Source organism: Anomalospiza imberbis, chromosome 16, assembly GCF_031753505.1.
Source record: "Anomalospiza imberbis isolate Cuckoo-Finch-1a 21T00152 chromosome 16, ASM3175350v1, whole genome shotgun sequence".
In the NCBI taxonomy this organism is placed as follows: Eukaryota; Metazoa; Chordata; class Aves; order Passeriformes; family Viduidae; genus Anomalospiza; species Anomalospiza imberbis.
The window spans coordinates 9,463,339-9,482,156 of record NC_089696.1 but is presented as its reverse complement, the minus strand read 5'-3'; the positions used below and the strand labels follow the sequence as shown (position 1 = coordinate 9,482,156).

Below are 18,818 nucleotides of genomic sequence, written 5' to 3'. Positions count from 1 at the left end.
GGGCAGGAGCGTCCGGCCCCGCCGGCTCCCCGCGGGGTCCCGCAGCATCCCCCGCGCCCTCTCACCCCGCAGCATCTCTGACATCCCACCGCATCCCCCCGCTCCCCCAGAACCCCGGGGTCCCACTCATCTGGCAGCAGCTTTGGGATTGCACAGCTTTCCTGGGATTCTGCTCATCACACAGCATCCATGTAGCCCACAGCATCCTGGGGATCCTAGAGCATGTCACGGTACTCCTGGGTTGCCAGAGCATCCCTGGGATCCCAGAGCATCGTACGGCAGTTCTTACCTCCAAGTGTCTTCACACAGCTGTGACTGCTGCCAAAAGCATCCTGTCAGTAGTGAGGGCTCCGGTCACACTGAGGTACCTGTTGAACAGGTTGTTCAGGAAAAAAACACCACCTCCTGCCTACTGGTTGGACAGTCGGGGGCAGGACATGGCTCATAGAGATGCAGAACTTCTGAGACACCTGCAAAACAGCAGGACTTCCCAAAGAGGCACAAATAAACAAATAGGCACTAAGGTCCCTTTCCACCTGAGCCTCCTTATGGTCATTTGAGCCTGAGAGGGTGTGAAAAGGGTCAGGAGCTGCAGAATTTCAGTGACCCATTCCAGGCAAAAGTTAAGCTTTGAACACGTTTACCTCTTTTGTTACAGCTGTGCTATGTCTGCATGTTCATATTAAATTTTAATCACTTAAAGACACATTGCAGTTACGTTGGAGTAGGAGTAACTCAAACAAGAGCCAGCTTAAACTGAAACAGTAAAGACACACAGAAATAAGAGAGCTGGCTATTCCCAGCTGGTACTGAGGATTGTTTTAAAATCTCAAATACTGCATTTTTAAGAAAGATAAACAAATATACTGAAGCCAATTGTTGTTAATCAGTGCTGTTATAACAGTGATGTAAAAAGCATCCTACCCAAAATAACAAACCACAGGTTTGGTGTTATAGGACTGAAATGATGGAACTCCACAGGGACTCAGAAGCACAAAGCCAGTGAATTCCTTGGTTAGTCCTTACTGCAGAGCATCCAAGCAAGGTCAGAGCCTGCACTCCTGTGAAAAGTGGTGGTGTAATCCAGGATGCATCCTGAGCTATTGGTCCAATAAAAGTGATATGAAAAATTTATAAATAACTAATTTAGAACCAAATTGAATGTTTGCATGCAACTAAAATGCTCTCACTGGGAAGTAACTTTACACTTGTGGTTTTCTATTCTGCATTTCTAGGGAATAAAGGCTTACATGGTACTGCCTGCCTGCAGCACTTGCTGGCTCAGCTGCAGCTCTGTAGAGATAAATTGTGAATTTAACTGGTTTTAATCAAACCTGGATAAAGATCTCATATAGAGAGAGCTTCTTTAAGCTTCCTGTCAACTGCCAGGAATAGGAGACAGCCTGAGCAGTGCCCCTGCTAAATGAAGATACACAGTGAGAGCTCACTTTGTATGGACAAGGACAATCTCCAAATGCAAATCCGTAATCAAGAGCAGACTCTACTGCTTTCACTGCACACAGAAATATTTGTTTAGTGAACAGAAAAAAAAAAAACCAGAGTAAAACAAATCTTTGCTTACACAAGCTGCAGTGATAATTGTGGTTGCTCATGCATTTTCCTGTCACTGTGTATTGTCTTTTACCTGTAACCTTTATTCTTCTAGCATTACTGTTGGCTCTCCTGCATATTCTATAGATTTAGAGTGAGACAATCTCTATAGACATACTAGTCTTAAAAATCCTGTAAAATTCTAAGAAAAGGCAAAATGAATAGAGGGTGGATATAACCAGATGGCAGAGCTGTTCCATCACTGTCTTCCATGATCCACTGTGGCAAATCCAGCTCTCCTGGTTCACATGGGGTACAAGAGAGGGAGCAGCTGCTCCCTGATCAGAGCAAAGCTGCTTCCTAAGGAAAAACTCCTAACATCTTTAAGGTTTGTCTGGGCTACACCTGGTGTGTACATGCAGCACAGGTGGCTCACATAGCGCAATTGACCCAAGAAGAAACTGATGTGAGGCTTAAGAAAGGGGAAAAGAGAGAGGTTGGAATCTCACTCCTGTCTTGGTGCTTGGCTTCTCTGCTCACCCCAAAATGCAATTCCCTGAACACACAGTGTGTGCCAGCACTGCTACAGGGTTGTGGAGAATGTGACTCCAGAGAATGAATTCCACCTTCCTACAAGCTCCTTAAAAACAGGAGGTTCAGTTATTTGGTTCAGTTATTATTTATTATTGTATTGAAAGGATATGATTTGATTTACAAACACACAATGATATTTATTACATTTTTACAAAGCTTTAAAACAATACAACTATTTTACATAAATATTATTTTCACTCCTCCAATCACCTATTATTTATAAATATTTACTTTCCGTATTTTCCACTGTTTCCCAGGTCTCTGTAATTCCTCAGGCTAACTGACAGTTGCTGTAGCCATGGCTTCATCAGAAGAGTTGTTTAGTCGCCCTTTTCTTCACTGGAGCTACTGGACTTGTGATAGCACTGTTGTCCTGTGACAGTTTCTCTTCTTCTGCCTTCTCACCTTCCTGAATTATCATTTTTAGAAAATGCTTCCCAGCATGAAACATCACTTAATGAAGATCCATTAAAACTATTCCTGCACACATTTGCGGTGACCTCCTTTGCTGTAACACTGTGTCGCTCTTGGGGAACATTTCCTAATACATCCTATGTTTTCACTTTTCTAGTTGTTTTTTCTTTGGGTTTGTTTCTTTCTTAATGAGGTCAGAGAGGTGTCATCATAGTAATATGAATAACAAAGTCCAGAGTGGCTGAGGAATGTACTATGACCAGATAATTAATACTCAGAAACAAAATGAAGTTTTCTGGAACAGGTGAGTGGTTGGTTGATTTTAGAAGAAAGAAAGAATGATCAAGCTTAACAAAATGCCAAAAACAAACACCATTTTAAGGAACGTGTGATCTTCTTGGCAGGTAGGTCTTGTTTTTAGGTAATGATCCACAGAATCAGCAAATGAGAATTTCTTTGGTTTGTAACCGAGTTGATTTCGTGCCTTGTCTATTCGGAAAGTGTGAGTTACTGTGACATTCCACACCTAAAAGCCAAAAGGACAGTTATGGCAGTGACTTTAATATCCAGTTTTCTAGAACTTGGATGAAAATAGATCAACAATGATATTACAGTGGAAACAGAACAGAAAACAGAGCTGCAATGCAGACAATCCAAAGGGTGGATCACATCCTTAATGAGAATTCGAGTCAGAAATATAGAAACATTATCTTTTTTTTTATTTATTTACCTCATTCCTTGTCAAAAAAGGTGTAAAGCTAAAAACTGGCTTTAGTATCAGGTGCAGATATTCCATCACAGTGGCTGTGAAACAGAAATTACTTAATGAGACATCTGGTTAACAATAAACTGAGACAATGCTGAGATTTTACATCCTGTAATTCCTACTGGTAGAAGGCACAGTTTAATTTATAAAGTACATGATGAGTTTATTAATAGCCTTTAAACTTTATCTGCTATAATTAATACCACACGACACAAGTGATTATTCTCAATTAAAATAATGTTAATTTAAATACTTCCTGCAATTTGGGTCCCTGCATTTTATAAAACCACTATGTAGCTTCATAGGAATAAAAAAAAAATCAAACAAACAACCCACAATAATTAAGAATGTATTTTATTTTTTTTACCTGCTATATGAGCCAGGAGAACAGGAATATGTATCCAAGGTTTCCTGTAGCCTAATTTTTCAAACTAAAAAGGGTATAAAAAGAAAGAAAAACAGAGAACTTATACCAAGTTGAAAGTGTCAATGAGGCATGAAAATGGAAAAAAAATTAAAGAATGTTGATAAAACTTGTATGTCTAAACTTCTTTTTCCAGCTAGTCTTCCTGTCAATACAGGTAGTAAGAAATTTAATTGAAACCCACTCCTCATTCTTTGGTGCCCACCTCCCAGCCTTGATCTGCCATTGGACAGTAAAGGAGAGCAAAAGGCCATTTCCAAGGGGGAAGTGACCCAGACTGGAATACTGAACTACAGTCAAATACAGGCCCAATTTTCTGCTGCAGTCATGGCATTGCAGGATCAAAACTTTGGCATGCTCCTAGAATCCCAACCTGATATTTCTGAAAATACAGTGTTGTCTCTTTTTATCTAAGGTAAGATTCTGAATGGGCTTTGCCTCTGCTGCAGCTGATGCCAGGACAAAGGGATAAGCAATGGCTGTAAGAGTCCTGCCAGGTGCCAGTGGCAGAGCTTGTCATGCACTGTGGGTTTGCTTCATGAAATGCTCCGTCCTGCAGCAGGTTCTGGACCTCCCAGCTAAATCCTCTCAAAGCAATAAGGTCAAACTCCACAGTTACACATATCCAAAACTTCCCTTAACACCAGTGGAACTTTGGGACGTGCAGGTAAAACAGGACCGAGTTTAATGTTAAGTAATTCAGTAATTTCTGTGCACTGAACTTCATTTAGTTGGTCTGAGCCAGTGACAGGGCTCATGCCCACGTGGTGCTGGGAGCTGCAGGGCTGTGCAGTACCTACCAAAGGCACAATCCACTCAGAGAAGATGACATTTTCACCATCGTGGATGTAGTAAGCCTGGCCACTCTGGTAAAGAAGGAGAGAAAAACAGTGACAAAACTGTGCCCAGGATGGCATTTTCTGTCTCTGTCATACCTACTGACCTGTCATGATTTTGTGAGCAACACAGCAGCATGCACAAGGTGAATGTACACAGAGGAAACTGCCTTCACTGGGCTTCACTGTGGTAACCCCACAGCGGTGGCAGGGCTTAGGGTGATTAACCATGGTGTAGTGTAGATCAGAGCTCAGTTTCCCCATGTAGTAGCCCAGCTGTTGGAGCATTATGTTCTTCATGATGTACTGGGCACAGAATGATCTTTGTGAGTCCAACAGAAGGGGCAGCACTGGTGGCATTTAACAAACACAGCTCTGAGGTCGAGTTCCAGCTGTGCTCTGGATGAGGAGTCTGCCCAGCTCTGAGTACCAGGAACACCTGAGCACCCAAGCAAACCTGGGACTCTGGGAATGGCATCAATCTAAAACAGCTCTGTGGCTTCCAAGTGCTGAACTAATTGAGAACACATGGAGAGGTGTTCATCTGTGTCAGTACCTGTTTTCTGCATGTTCCTACCAATCTAAATGAATCTGAGACCTTCAAGAACTGTGAATGAAGCAGCTGCTGCAACATTGTCAGTTCTGTAATGCTTCACAGTCCTCAGATTGGTGTTGCAATTGTGACCAGTAGAACGAAAAGAAAAACCTTTAAAAATTGTCCATTAAAAATTGTCCAATCTCTTTCTGCAATTTTCAGCTCTGAAAATTCAACTGGAATGCCTCAGAATGGTTGCTCTAAATTTTATGCATTTAGGTCAGAACTTATTTTCAAGAGAATAACAGGATATGTAGATTTGTGTAATGGTGAATATATTAAGTTAGTTAAAAATACAGTTTCCTCCAGTAACCCAGGAAATTATGTATTTTCAAACCAAACAAAAACATCATCAAATTATGAGTGAAATGTATTTGCATTTGCACTGTCTGTGTGCTTGTGGAGCTACACACTGTTTTGGAGAATTTAGCATATGACTTTCTGGACACTCTTTGATCTCAAAACATCAAAAATGAAACCTGTTTGAAAACTCAAGCTAGTGGTGATTATACTGTTTACTTACAGCTACATAGCCCTTCTCAGAGGTGAGAGCCTCAGCAGCCAGTAAATGAGCTTGCACTAGATTTCCTATGTGAACCCAGTTCATCTGAACTTTGTGATTCCCAAACTTGAAGTTAAAAAGTCTCCGCTGGATATTTATCTGTAGAAACAGAAAACACAAGATAACTACATTATTCCTTTATTATGCACTATAATATAATTTTGTCTCAACCCAAATACTTGGAATTTGCTGCATTTGTGTACAATTACAGCACAAGAAACCTGCCACAAGGAAAAATCCAACTAGTGGGTGGTTTTGGAAATCAAAGACAGTTGCACTGATAGGCAGTGGCAAAATATAGTGACATTATATTTTTTGGCAGAAATTAAAGTGCATATTTAAAAGACAATTTCCATTAAATGGATAGGGATGCAAACCTAGTTCCTTTACCATGGCATTTCAGCCTTCCACTTTTCCTTTTCACTGAGAAGCCCAGCTTGGTCCTGGCCCACAGTGCTGCTTTCCTGGTTACCCTGCACCCCATCCCCTGTCCCCAAGCTTTCACCACATTCCTGCAGGAATGGTTAAGAACTGCAATCAAGGTACTACCACTTGTGTTATGCCCTTACAACTACTTGTGGTGTCCTCCAGAGCTGACTACAAAACACATACGGCTACTCGAGGCAGGTGCCGCTGCTCTTCTGGTCCGTAGATGCCCGGCGGGCGAAGCACACACGTGTGGAGCTTGTCCCCTCCTTGGAGAGAGAGCAACAGGTGACTGTCAGACGGCTCTGATAGCAGCAGAGGGCTGACACATATTGTCTGAATTTTACACTGTCAAAATTAAGGCTCATTTTGACCATTCTGAGAGGTTCAGCTTCCTGGGAACTTGATTTCATTTCTGTGTGAAATTGAATTCAATAGCTGTGACAGACCTGAGCTTAGCAGCCTGAAGAACCTTCTTGGGGTTACAAGAAGAACCCATTGGACAGTGCTTACAAATTGGTATTATCAGAACAGCTAATTATCCACTGAAGAAAGGAACAGAAGCAAATAAATTCTTATTTCAGTTAAAGTATACTATTGATAACTGAGCAACCAAAGAAAGGAATGCCCATTAGCACTCCTAATGATAGAAAAGCCCCAAAAGCTTTATATGTACCTTTGAGTAAAGTTCCATTAGCAGCAAGAACCATTTGGTCTGCAATTGCCTTGGTTCTGGAATAATGATTAAATTGCTATAAGGAAGCAGAATAAGATAATTATTGAATCTGTAAAGGCAAACTTATTGTTTATGACTGACAACTTTTCAATCTAGCCAGCTCACAGATATCAGCTGAGCAAAACAAAACTAGAAATAGTAAGATTTAGTAAATATATAGTTTATGACAAAAAACAGACTTACACTTTAGTGGCACAAGTTTAGCTTCAGAGTGAATTTGAGTCCATTCATATTTACTTAACTGTCTTTTTGTGCTGAATGGACTGAGAACATCTACAGTAAAACAGCTTCTGCTCTCAGAACAGCCTTCACACAATCTACCCTTTGGAGCACAGTAAATGCCACACCATCCCATGGACAAAGTACCTTTTCCAGTGGAAAATATGGTACAGTTTCTTCATCTCCTTCTTCAATAGGATTCCCTCCAAACACCACATTCACTGTACTGGTATATATCAGTCTAGGGATATTTCTTTGTTTGCAGACTACAGTGATACACAAAATAAATTATTTTAAAACAAAAACAGAGAGGGAGAAATAGATGAACTGGCAGATTTTATTTTTGAAAACAAACATTACAATTATAGAAAAAAGGTAATACTTTAATTTTAATGTTACCTTATCAATTAATATAATAGTGTCTTCCATTCAGCTGGAATTTTTCATCACATATACAAATATTACACATTGTGGTCACCAAGTGTTTCATGGTGAGGTACCTGTAACTATCATATCATGGATTGCAGTCACTGGGGAGAGGAATTATCTTGGGGGGGAAACTCCTCCTTGAGAAACTTTTCTTAAAGTATGTTCATTTTACAAATGGAATACAAAGGAGATGAGTAAGAACATTTGTTGTGGTACAGCCCTTGGGGCAGTGCTGTGGGGAGCAGCCACTCCAAGGCCACTGGGTTACCCTTGGTTCCATGAGCTGCCTCTTGCACCCCACTTTGATGGAACATGAAGTCACACAGGAGCACGGGCCAGCTGTGCCCACATGCCACAAAACTGCCTTGGTCTCACAGTCTGTTCATCAGTGACAAATGATGTGTTAACAGGAAAACATACTCTGCTAGTGTATAATCAGTCATACTTTAAATACAAAGGAAATTAATGTTATTTGCAAAACAAAGACTTAATTTATGGATTCCAGCCCTGTGTAGCCAAGACATTGTAGTAATCTGTTGCATATCTGTCATTGCAAACTTGAATAATGTAAATTTCCTTTTCATTTAACAATATTCCTAAAGTTGAAGAGAATTAAAACGCAAACTCAGGGATTTTTAGAATTTACAGAGCAGTCTGTCGTGCTGGTTCATTGGTTCATTTTGAAAATAAGAAATGTTAATTATTGTAAATGTTTGGGACAAAACACAATAATAAGGTGTATTATTAAAATGTAGATGAACAGGTTCATGCTCCTCCCGGTGTCTTGTTTTCCTGGGAGCCTATGGGAATTTGACATGACATGTTTCTGTGGGTTTGGAGGTTGGGGAAGGAAGAAGGCAATATGTGGCAACTCTTCCTTCTAACTCGTTTAGAGTTTTACTTGCCTACTATTCCATTTCTGCATTTTTTCAGTAATAACACACAGGCAGCATGAAAATTAATCTAAAGAAAAACTGATTTTGCTATTTTGCTGCCTTTTTTTTCCCTCCACTTGGTTTTTGAAGGAAAAACAAAGAGAAGGTAGCTTTGGTATTTACAGCACACTTGGAAAACTTTCTGGAATTCAAGATACTGAGAGAGATCTACTGGCATCTTCCAGAGACAGTAGTTAAGAATCTGTGTATAGTAAAAAGGGGTCACAGTAAGCAGAAAGGATGGAAGGTTTTCTGTATTAATGTGATAAAATAATAGCTAAATATACATCTGTGGTGCCTGTTACCAAATGTTTATGACACAACAAATGGTACAACAGCTCTCATGTTATTTCTATGAGGAAAGAGGATAACACTTCTCCATTACATAGAGTAAAGGCAAAAAATAACCAGTACATGGAGGAGAGCTTTAGTTGGACTGCCAAGGAATGAAGTCCAGGTTGAAAATCGATCCCCAGTTCAAATCAGTGGCAAATCTACCAGCTTTAATGGGACCTGCATATTCTGACAGGAGGGAGAGAAGAGCCTCGTTTTACTGCCTGATCTCCACAGGAAACACCCAGTTAGAAAGTTTTTTAATTCATTATTTGGATCAGATGCAGAGAAAGAAAATCTAGGTACCTACCATCAATTATTATTTTTGTGCCTCCAACATTTATGGATTCAATCTGATCTTTCTTTTGAAGCTAGAAATAGAATTTGCACAAGATTTAATTAATCAAACAAGTCACATTTACAATATGATGGTTACAATTGCCAGATCTAGAATAGCTGTGCTCTTTTTGTGATACATGTTACAGTTCTGACATACAGTGATTTCTGACAGTTCTCATTTTTATTGTCTTGTTCAGTGTATGAGCAAAGAAAGTTGAAAAATGAAAGATAAGTACATCTAAAAGGAAATAATAATACTTCAGTATTTGTCACACCCCAGATAATCCATGATATAGAAACAAAAATTACGGGCAGGGGTTATGCTCCCTGAAAGCTTTCACAAGTTCTTGTTCCAGTGGCAATCTGTCCTGTTCCTAGAAATAAATTAGTAGGTTCATGATTTTTTTGATAACACCTTCTGTGACTATCACTGTAATTCGGCATAACATAGAGATTGTGGTCTGTTTCCTCATGACTGAGTTCACAAGAAGAAAATGCATCAGTATTAGTTTTAGAGCAATGCTGTCACTCTTCTTCAGATCAGAGAAAAAGGCTACACCTACTTATCCAAGATCTTAAAACTATGATCTCATTTTTCTAGAATATTTTGTAGTACATTACTTTCACACTTCAACTTTATTATTTAAGGAATACCTCCCTTATTTCCTGTATGGATGACTTGGCCTTTATAACAACCTCTGACATAAATATTGTAAAATTACATTCTTTGTTACATGCAGACAGTTTTTTTCTTTCTCAAAAGTAACCAAAGAAAACTTTAGGAAAACGGTACTTGCTTGTTCCAATCCTGACATTCCACATGCAGCTACATGGAAAACACAGTCAACCCCTTCACATGCTTTGAACACTGCTTCATAATCCCTCACATCACCCTGTAAAACGAGAGAAGAATGGAACTTTGACAGGTAGAGCTCCTTATATTCTCTATAGAACTGTAAGGAAAATCTAAAGGTACTCTGGTCTGCTTTTCACAGTATTTAACAACAATTAAATAAAATATTATGAACAGGCAGAAAAAGCAGTGACTAAGAATTTTGCCAGTATTTTGTTGCAAAACAAAGATGACTCTTGTTGGCTTCAATTATAATGCGTATTTTCACACTTAGTCCTGCAGCCTCCAGGCTGGCAAAACTTGTTTGACTTGAATGGGAGCAGCAAGTGCTCAAGGGCTGGAGAATCCAGCCCCAGGGACAATAAATCACAGCAGGAAGGGTTCAGCTGTCTGCCTTGGAATCACCAAATATTTCAAAATATTAGGTATTATATTATTTCCTGCAATTAAATTGATAGAATAACATAGAATAATTGATAGAATAATATTAAAAGCTAATCTAACCAGTCTTTAACTCTCAACTTTTTTCTCCTAAGGTTGCCAAAGTATTTCACAAATACAGCTGACTTACACCTCCCACCCTCAATGCAATGCTACAGGAGCTAACCAGTATAAACAATATTAGCCATCTCCAAATCACTGCTCAAACCTCTGAAGTCACTTATTAATTCATTTACTAGGACTCCATAGTTCAATTTTCCGGGTAACTCTCCTACACTTTGTAATATTTATTCTTTCTAAATTGATTTATAAAAAACCTCTGTTCTAGAAGAACATTTGTGAGATCTCGAGTCCCCTTTAGAAGATGTAAATATCCACCCGTCCACAAACTTAAATCAAATTATGTAGACTTATAGCATCAACAAATCAAGCTTACATTGTTTGAATGGTTCTTCAATAATATTTTATGCCTCTTCCATATTCTGTAAAAGTTGTTTATGAAATTGAACTTAAAAACATCCTGGGTCAGACAAGATCTGCTTGGCTTGATATTCTGCTCTCCCCAGAATCATCCATCCCCCTCTGCCTCCCTTCCACCTGCCCCAGAGGGTGATGTAGCCCAAGGAGAAAACCTGGCATCACAATGACAGCCCACAGGACCAAGGTCCTGTGATCCCTTCCAGCTTTGCCATCAACTTCCCAGTTCTAGAGGGAGTGGCAAACACTCTTACAGTAACTGCTCAGACAAGATCAGCTGAGCAATACCCCGGGTTTAGCCAGAATTTGTGTGACATGACAGGGGCACCCAGAAAGTGCCCCCAGAGCCCAAACCTGAGCACCTGGAGCAGCTGTGAGAGGTACTGGGGAATGCGTTCTCCACACATGGCAGTGAGCTGTCAAATACTGGAGACCTCTTGTGTTCCCCCTTTTTTCAGACACAGTAATTCCTTGAATTGTTCAAAATCAAAAAGAATCAGTGCTCATAAATGGGTCCTGCAGGAAGAGCATGAACAGGGCAAGCAAATGTGGTGCTTTCCCCAGAATGCTCTTCTAGTCTTGAAGCATTTTCATTCAGAAGATTTCTTGAGCCTAATTTAATTTATCTATTCAGCAGTTTCCAATGGAGGTAAATTTTTCTTGAGGCTTTGTACATGCCTTGTACCCACTGCATGAAAAGCCACATCATTTTGTTTGTACTGAACTGACTCCTCATTCCTGATGGCCTTTCCTTCTTGTACTGGAAGGACAGTGAACAGTGCCGCTCACAGCCTGCAGACCTCCTGCTCCTGAGTCACCTCTTTCCCAGCTGGGAAATCACAGAAATCCCAGTTTCCTCAATCATTCTCTGCATGGCAGTCGTTCAGCATTTGTGATCCCTGTTATTGCCCTGTCTCGGCTCTCACCTTTTTACTTGAAATAATTCCCCTGAGCAGGAATTTATCCCTTCATTGGTCACTGTTTCCCTGGGGAGATGAATGGTACCTCCCAGCAGAGCATCACTGGTGACACTGGGACCCTGTTTGCCATCCCTTAATCATGTACTTATGCATGCAAGGACCTTTTACCACGGCCTCTTCTTGTCCTGAAAGGCTTTTCCATAAATGTTTTAATCAAAGGTCCTTAAGAGGATACCTTGATAATGAGCATTAGACACGTAACTCCAACCTACCTTGAAAAAATCCGCTCCGCTTGGAATTTCCCATTTAGGTTTCCGAACATCAAACAGCACAACAGCAATTCCCGAGCTAACCAGGGCACATCCCAGATTGTATCCCAGGTAGCCTCCACCTCCTGTCACCATTGTCCTGCTGCTGCTGGGAGCCAGCAGCCCAGCAGGCTCTGTCACTTGGCTCTTGCAGGGTGGGCTGCTGTGGAGCTCTTCCGTGGATCCCTCTGGCATCACGACTGCAACAGAGAAGATCTCTTGAAAATTCCTGCATAATGCTTGGAGGTCTGGGTTATTTCAATTACTTCCACATTACAATGCTCCTATACTAGTTTTATTATCTTAGTATGTTTAAAATGTATAAATTCATAATTTTGGTGATGGGTTTTCTACATATAATGTTTAATGAGTCTGAATACTTTTATATTCCAAGATTTAGTCTTTTCCTTATATCCCTAAATTTCATATAATATAGAAATGAAGAGAAATGACAGGATTTTAGAGCCATTACAGTTACCTAACCTTAACAGCTATGATGGCATTTTTAATACTTGGTTTAATCAAACATTTTATCCTTGAAAACTCATTAACTTCTGAGGTATTAATGTCAAATTGATGTTATCCTGCAAGACAGAAAAATAAACCAAGACATTAGATAAGCAATATAAGAAAGGATTCATTCTAGTTTTAAAATCAAATTTATTTCACATTTGGGTCTTCAGCAATGATAAAAGTTTGTTGCCATTTTAAGCTTTTCTGGTTATACATTAAATATATTTAGTTTTCTGTCCAGTTCTCACTAACTTTTGACCATATTGTTCTCAGCAGGGCATTCATAGGCAGCTAAACCAGCAAGGGGCAGAAGAGATAAGCCATCTTCCCCGTGGGTTTATCCAGTTGGGAAAACTAGAATATCATTCTAGGATAACAACTCCACGGGAGTTACCCATCTGTACACATTATTCTGTATTGCAAATTAGTTTATTCAACATTAATCACTTGTCCACAAAATTTAATTTTCCCACACAGAGAGCCCCTGTTGTCCTGATTCCATGCTTGGCCTTTGCACATTGGGATCTAGGTTCTTATACCCCAAACAAAAATCCAGAAGAAATCTGCAATCGTTCATGTCACCATGAAGTGGGAGCCCAGCTGCGTGCCTGCAGCCTAGTACAGGAACATGGACCCAGTCTCTGCAGATTATTTTGGTTTTCTCATGGTTGGAGACCTCCTCATGTGAGGGAGCCTCACAGTTCAGTACAGTTTGCTCTCAGCCATTTACACCAGGCTTCAGCAGAGCTCAGGCAGAAATGGGGCAGAGCTGGGAGCTGGCAGCTCAGTCACTTCCAGGTGACAAAAAAATTCTAGAAAAGTAACACAAAATGCAGCCACAGCACACAAAATTATGGACTACTTTAGCCATTGCTTACTTAGCATTTTATAATTTTGTTTGTGATATTATTCTTATTTCATATGTTGGGTTTTAGATTTCAGACACAGGAAAGGACCATATTCTCCATGCTGTTACATGGTTTTAACACCAATGTCAGCTCACTCATTTCAGTAAACTGAGTGGCATACCAGTGTAAAACACAAGCTCCTTATGTTGAAAAACATCCTGACATTTCAAAAATGAAAAATAATCCATGTTTCCAAACAAAATTTAAATTACAACTAATGTAATACAACTAAAGCAAGTATGCTGTCCTGTTCAAGTAAGGAAACATAAATTTGTATCTCTAGAGTATGCTATGCAGGAGTCTTAAGCCACATAAAATTCTTTTGCCTTCTCTTCTGAGAAAAAGCATCTTTTTATACACTGTAAGGAGAAGTAAAGTCAAGTTTATCACATACATTACAAAAAGACATTGGAGAAATGGTATATATTTAAATACTTGTCATTAATATCTCCTTAAGGTTTTAGTAAGCTGGAGGTTGCCTAAAAAAGTTTAAAGTTTTCTAGAAATCTCTTTCTTAAAAAGCACTAATAGCATTAGTATATTAATCTGCTTCATGGATTTAGAAAATTGTTTTCAAATGCTGAACATAAGCAGTTTTCTCTTTGAAAATGCTTCTTTTTGGAATCAGTAACTTTTTTTTCTCTGAATTTATAGGAGCTATTCTTATTTATTAAGGTATTCTGCATGATGAGCATAGTCACATCCCATGCAGCACATGTAGTGTGGGTTGCTCTTAGCTCCCCTACTGTCATTTCAAATATCAGAAATGTTCTAATTACTTCCCATAAGAGGTTAAAGTCAAACACATCAGGTTTTTAGAAATAGCTAAAGAAGTAGTAAGTACCCTTGGTAGGCTCCTGCTGTCAGCGCTCTCCCAGGCCTTCCTGTCCAGGTAGGAGGGTGAGATGTGTCTGTGCTGGACAATTCGTGACTCAAGGGCATCAGGCGCTCTCAGGCAGACAGAGAAGTTCACGTGTGCTCAGGCCTTTTGCTGTTCCTGCTCCTTTGTAGCTGGTGGTTGGCTGGAACCCAAAAAAGGGCAGGGCTTAATTTGTACATAATTTACGTTCCTTTTCAGGAAAAAAAAAACTAAAATTCTCCACATCAGACCATTCTTAACAGGATGGTAGCTCTCACTTGTCTGCTAAAAGTATGAGACGCTGCACAGCACAAATATACCGTTGGTACCATCATTCTGTCAATAAACTATTAGAGAAGGAACAAAATCCTGTTTGGCAGTGCTACTCTGCACTTTCATTCTGACTTTTATATCTCCATCCCCAACCCAATTTTGTATTGGCAGAGAGGCTTAACTGTAGGCACGTGGGTTGTTCTCTGGCTTCCAAGATGAATATGAAGGTAATAAACTACCTTGTACAGAACAGGAAAAGGTGATGTACTGTTAATGCATTTTAAATGAATGATGAATTAATGAATTTATTAATAATTATATATGTGCTGTGTCCTCAGATTTTAAAGCACTTTTAAAATATATATGCTTTTGCGAGTTAAACAATGAGAAATCAAAGCCAACTTTTTTAAATGGGTGTGTCTAAAATTAAGTCTCAAAACGGTAGTTAAGATGCTAAAGAAACACTCCCACATCTAAATATAAATTACTACAATTTTCAATGGTTGCATGTTAGAAATAGCTCAAGTTCATAGGTAACCAATTGCAATTTAAATGTAATTTAATATTCATGTGCTGACAAGAACTCAAACTGACACCTAGGCAAATGTATTTTCACATAACATGTGTGTTCTAAAGTCCCTATCAAGGACCAGAATTCCAGAATTTAGAACCAGAATACTGAACCTGTCAAATTAATCTGCACTTCTTGGATTGCTGAGTGAGTAACAAGCTCAGCTCACAGGAAAATCCCCAAGAACACCAAACTGTCTGTTTTGAGCTGTCCACAGCCCTGACAACTTTAACCATTTAATGCAATAAATAAAGTGTCCATTCTACCCCTCAACTATTCCAAAACTCATTCACAAGTCAAAGCAGCTTGTCAGCTTATTCAAAGGATATCAGTCCCTCACTCTTCAGTGAAATTTAACAAAGAGCATTTTAACTTGGCTTTGGTTTCCACCTTGGCAAGAAGGGGACACCTCAGGGGAATTTTCAGAACTGGTATTTTGTACTTCTCCTCTCATACTTATTCTCTTACCTTTAGTAAAGAAGGATGGTCATACTTTATTCAATGCATCCTGCTAAGTATTTCTGAAAGAGACAGAAGCTAAAGTTACAAGGAGAAAAGCTGCTGCATTAAGATTAGAGCTTGCTTTTGGCCTTGAATCACAACTCTATACTGCCTTTTTCTGCTTTTTCTCCTATGATCATTTATAGTTTATGTAGGCAGATAGAAACAAACCAAACATCCCATCCGGTACTTATAGCAGATGACTGTAAAATACAACAGGAAGGTGTCGGGGAGTTTGTCCATTTATTTACATGGAGGATGTCCACATTTCTGAAATGTTTGGCTTATCAAAATGTTACTCACATCCAGACTGTAAAGCAATGTTGAAATGTAATTGCACTGTTTCATAGAGGAACCCAATAGGCTTACACAAGTTCATTTCAAATCACATGCTGCTGGAGCCAAGTCTGAATTGAGTAAGGAGGATTTGGCATAAGACAGACAAGACAGTCTCTGTCCCCAGCATACAAAGCCTGGTCCCTGTGCTGGTTCTGAACACTGCTGGGTACTGGACCCCAGAGGGGTTTCAAACCATGGCCCAGAAGGCAGAAGTGTGAGACCAGGTCCATGTCCTGGTCACTAGCAGGTCCTGTGAACTTCACAGCTCTGCACGCCCAGGCCACAGAACAGGAGCTGTGCTCCAGCTGTGGGCTAACCTGAAGAATGGTTTTCAAGTGTGGAAGATCTTATGCAGAAAGGAGCCTTTAACAGAATAACCAGTGTGAAGAGCTCAGGAGAGGTGTGAGTTAAGATGACAGCCGGATATTTGGTGTGAGTCACAGGCAGGATGGGATGTTCTGGAGTGCCCAAGGGCAGAAGAACAGCAGAAAATCAGAAGAGACTAAGCTCTCTCTTAAACCTACTCAAAGACAGGGTTTTGCTGAAATACCTGCCGTACAAAAGATACCCTCTCTTCAGTTGACTTATTAAAAATTTCTGCACCTAAGCCCTAAATTAGTAGAGTTGTTCAAGCTTGCTGTGTTTTTGAGCACCTGCTCGCGCAGTTGTTCAGATGCAGATGCCCCATCAGAGGTACTGACACAGCCTGTGAACTCAGAGTGGTGAGACTCGTTTGGACAGGACACAGAGTGCTGATTCCCCAGAGAAGTCTGGGCAGAGCTGTTGTAGGGTGTAAGTACTTTTGACTAAGGGAACTTATCTCTTTGTGACTACAAAAACAACCACCCTCATAACAAGGATGCTAAAACAGCAGAGAGCTGAGAGAAGGGAGAAGAATAGTGCTCTCCTCTAACTATGTCTAGCTGTGCTTAGAATTTTAGTCAAAAAGATTAATCACAGGATCTGAATTTGGGAAAGGAATCTTCAGAATATTTTTCATATAACCAAATGCTAAACATTGGTACATATCTAACATTTCTAAGGCATGAAGTCATCCTTTAAAAAGTTTACCAACACAATATTGCTACAACAACAAATGCAATGTAAGACCCAAATTGTTATGATAACACAACATTCTTCACATTCCTTGCTAAGTTAGAAGAGTAAGACACAGAGGCAAAGCAACTTACCCATGTCATGCTCCAAGTCCAGGCCAGAAGGGAAAGGAAGATGCAGATCATTATTCCTCGCTGCAAAGCTAAGAGATCAGGTTCTTCTTAAATCCCTCCATTCTTCATTAACATACATAAATATTCTCACTCTGTTCTTCCCTTTTCCTGTTTCTTTGTGTATTTGTGTTACAGTTCTGCATATCTCACTGTTTCCTCATGGAAGGAATAAAGCACACATAAATACAGCCTTGGAATGTGCCCCATAAAATGCTTTTCAAATGACTTTGTTCTCATTTCCTTTGCATTCGTGGTTACTTTGCATGTTACACAGATTGATTTACAGGTCAAATGAAATGATAACTCTGAGCCGGCATTGCCAAGTCAGGATGGAATTACAGGAAGAAACAAAGCGACATCTCACAGCACCAACGAACATCCCTGTATCAGCCCTTGGCTCTTGTTCAAGAAGAGGACAGTTTATGCAATATTTGAAGGGAAGGAATACAAATGCATCATAAATAAATGTATGGTGTTACACTGTACTGAATAAAAGCACGTTTCTGTACAGTTAGCAGGGATCACAGCTGGGCTTGCTGCACACAGGAATTTTGTTGCACACAACAAAATGTTGAACAAACTAAACAAATGCATGTTTGAAAGAAATTACAACACCAATTCCAACAGGTTGTTATTTGCTAGTTTTTATTCTATTTAGAAACGCCTTGGTACCACATTAGGAGTGGCCATGGTGGCAGAGGCAGCCCATGTCACTGAAAGGAGATAAACTTGTTTCTTACAAGGTCTGCCTAAGCTACTTATCAAATTCTGGGTCGAATTTAAGATTCTAACTGATGAACTCTCACGTGACATGAGTTAGAGATTATCAGACTCCTTATAAATTACTTCTGCTAGCACATTCACTACCTCAAACCTAAATTATCATTACTCTAACAGAGAAAGGGGAAGAAAAGGGTATTTTCTGACGCTGGCAAATTTCTGGAATTGCCTTTTCCCTTCTTCCTCTCTCTTCCTATTACTTATTTATTTATTTAAACTAATCAGCAAGCAAACATCTCATAGGCATCTGTTTAAGGTGGTTTCACAAAGGACCAAAGTTCAATGGAACGAAATATACATCTGATTTAGGTGCATTCAAGTGATTCCATGAAAATTCCTGAGACTTAGTTGTATTAACACATTTGGGTGCCTAAAGTCTTGGAAGTTTGTAGTTACAAATCTAGATACATGCTGACAGTACCAGCAAGCTTATAAGGCACAGAGAAATTCTTACTGAACAGAATTCTAAAGGACACGACACACACTGCCATTACCTTCCTTTGAAGCAGCATCAGCTGCTGGAGGTGACTCAAATTCAGGCATATTTGGATGGAGGAATTTGTCACTATGCCAAGCTGTCCCACCCTTCTCCTGGAAGCTGTCCCCTGAAGCAGCTATGGCTGAACCACGCACAAAGGAGTTCCGGAACTGCCAGTCCTTGCTAAGGGTTATGAACATCTGCACCAG

The 18,818-nt window shown here is 39.8% G+C and overlaps 1 protein-coding gene and 1 long non-coding RNA gene across 4 annotated transcripts; one reads left to right on the top strand and one right to left on the bottom strand.

The window, feature by feature from the left end:
• Positions 1 to 40: 40 nt before the first annotated feature.
• Positions 41 to 2,634, top strand: LOC137483662 (uncharacterized). Its single transcript, XR_011004585.1, has 2 exons — positions 41 to 230; positions 2,403 to 2,634. It is a non-coding gene; the product is annotated as an uncharacterized lncRNA (long non-coding RNA).
• Positions 2,635 to 2,761: 127 nt separating this feature from the next.
• On the bottom strand, positions 2,762 to 15,849 carry LOC137483661 (putative short-chain dehydrogenase/reductase family 42E member 2). Of its 3 annotated transcripts, XM_068206942.1 has the most exons (13): positions 15,751 to 15,846; positions 14,424 to 14,601; positions 12,123 to 12,358; positions 9,957 to 10,052; positions 9,131 to 9,191; positions 7,271 to 7,389; positions 6,845 to 6,920; positions 6,355 to 6,437; positions 5,704 to 5,841; positions 4,550 to 4,615; positions 3,693 to 3,756; positions 3,290 to 3,363; positions 2,762 to 3,085 (listed from the first exon to the last, which is right to left on the bottom strand). In XM_068206942.1, exons 3-13 carry the CDS (start codon positions 12,351 to 12,353, stop codon positions 2,882 to 2,884), a joined length of 1,212 nt encoding a protein of 403 aa, XP_068063043.1. In that variant the 5' UTR covers positions 12,354 to 12,358; positions 14,424 to 14,601; positions 15,751 to 15,846; the 3' UTR covers positions 2,762 to 2,881. The 3 variants fall into 3 exon arrangements, with proteins under 3 accessions (XP_068063043.1, XP_068063044.1, XP_068063045.1); XM_068206943.1 differs by lacking the exon at positions 15,751 to 15,846 and having other exon boundaries at positions 14,424 to 14,951; XM_068206944.1 differs by lacking the exons at positions 2,762 to 3,085; positions 3,290 to 3,363; positions 3,693 to 3,756 and having other exon boundaries at positions 4,194 to 4,615; positions 15,751 to 15,849.
• Between the last annotated feature and the right edge of the window lie 2,969 nt (positions 15,850 to 18,818).

What these genes read in the sequence shown, in the direction of transcription:
- LOC137483661 (XM_068206942.1), bottom strand. Translation starts at nt 12,353, where the DNA reads ATGCCAGAGGGATCCACGGAAGAGCTCCACAGCAGCCCACCCTGCAAG. An exon ending in CACAAAAATAATAATTGATG is followed by an intron (nt 7,390 to 9,130) that starts GTAGGTACCTAG and finishes GTATCACTGTAG; the next exon opens with TCTGCAAACAAAGAAATATC. An exon ending in CATATTTTCCACTGGAAAAG is followed by an intron (nt 6,921 to 7,270) that starts GTACTTTGTCCA and finishes GCTTCCTTATAG; the next exon opens with CAATTTAATCATTATTCCAG.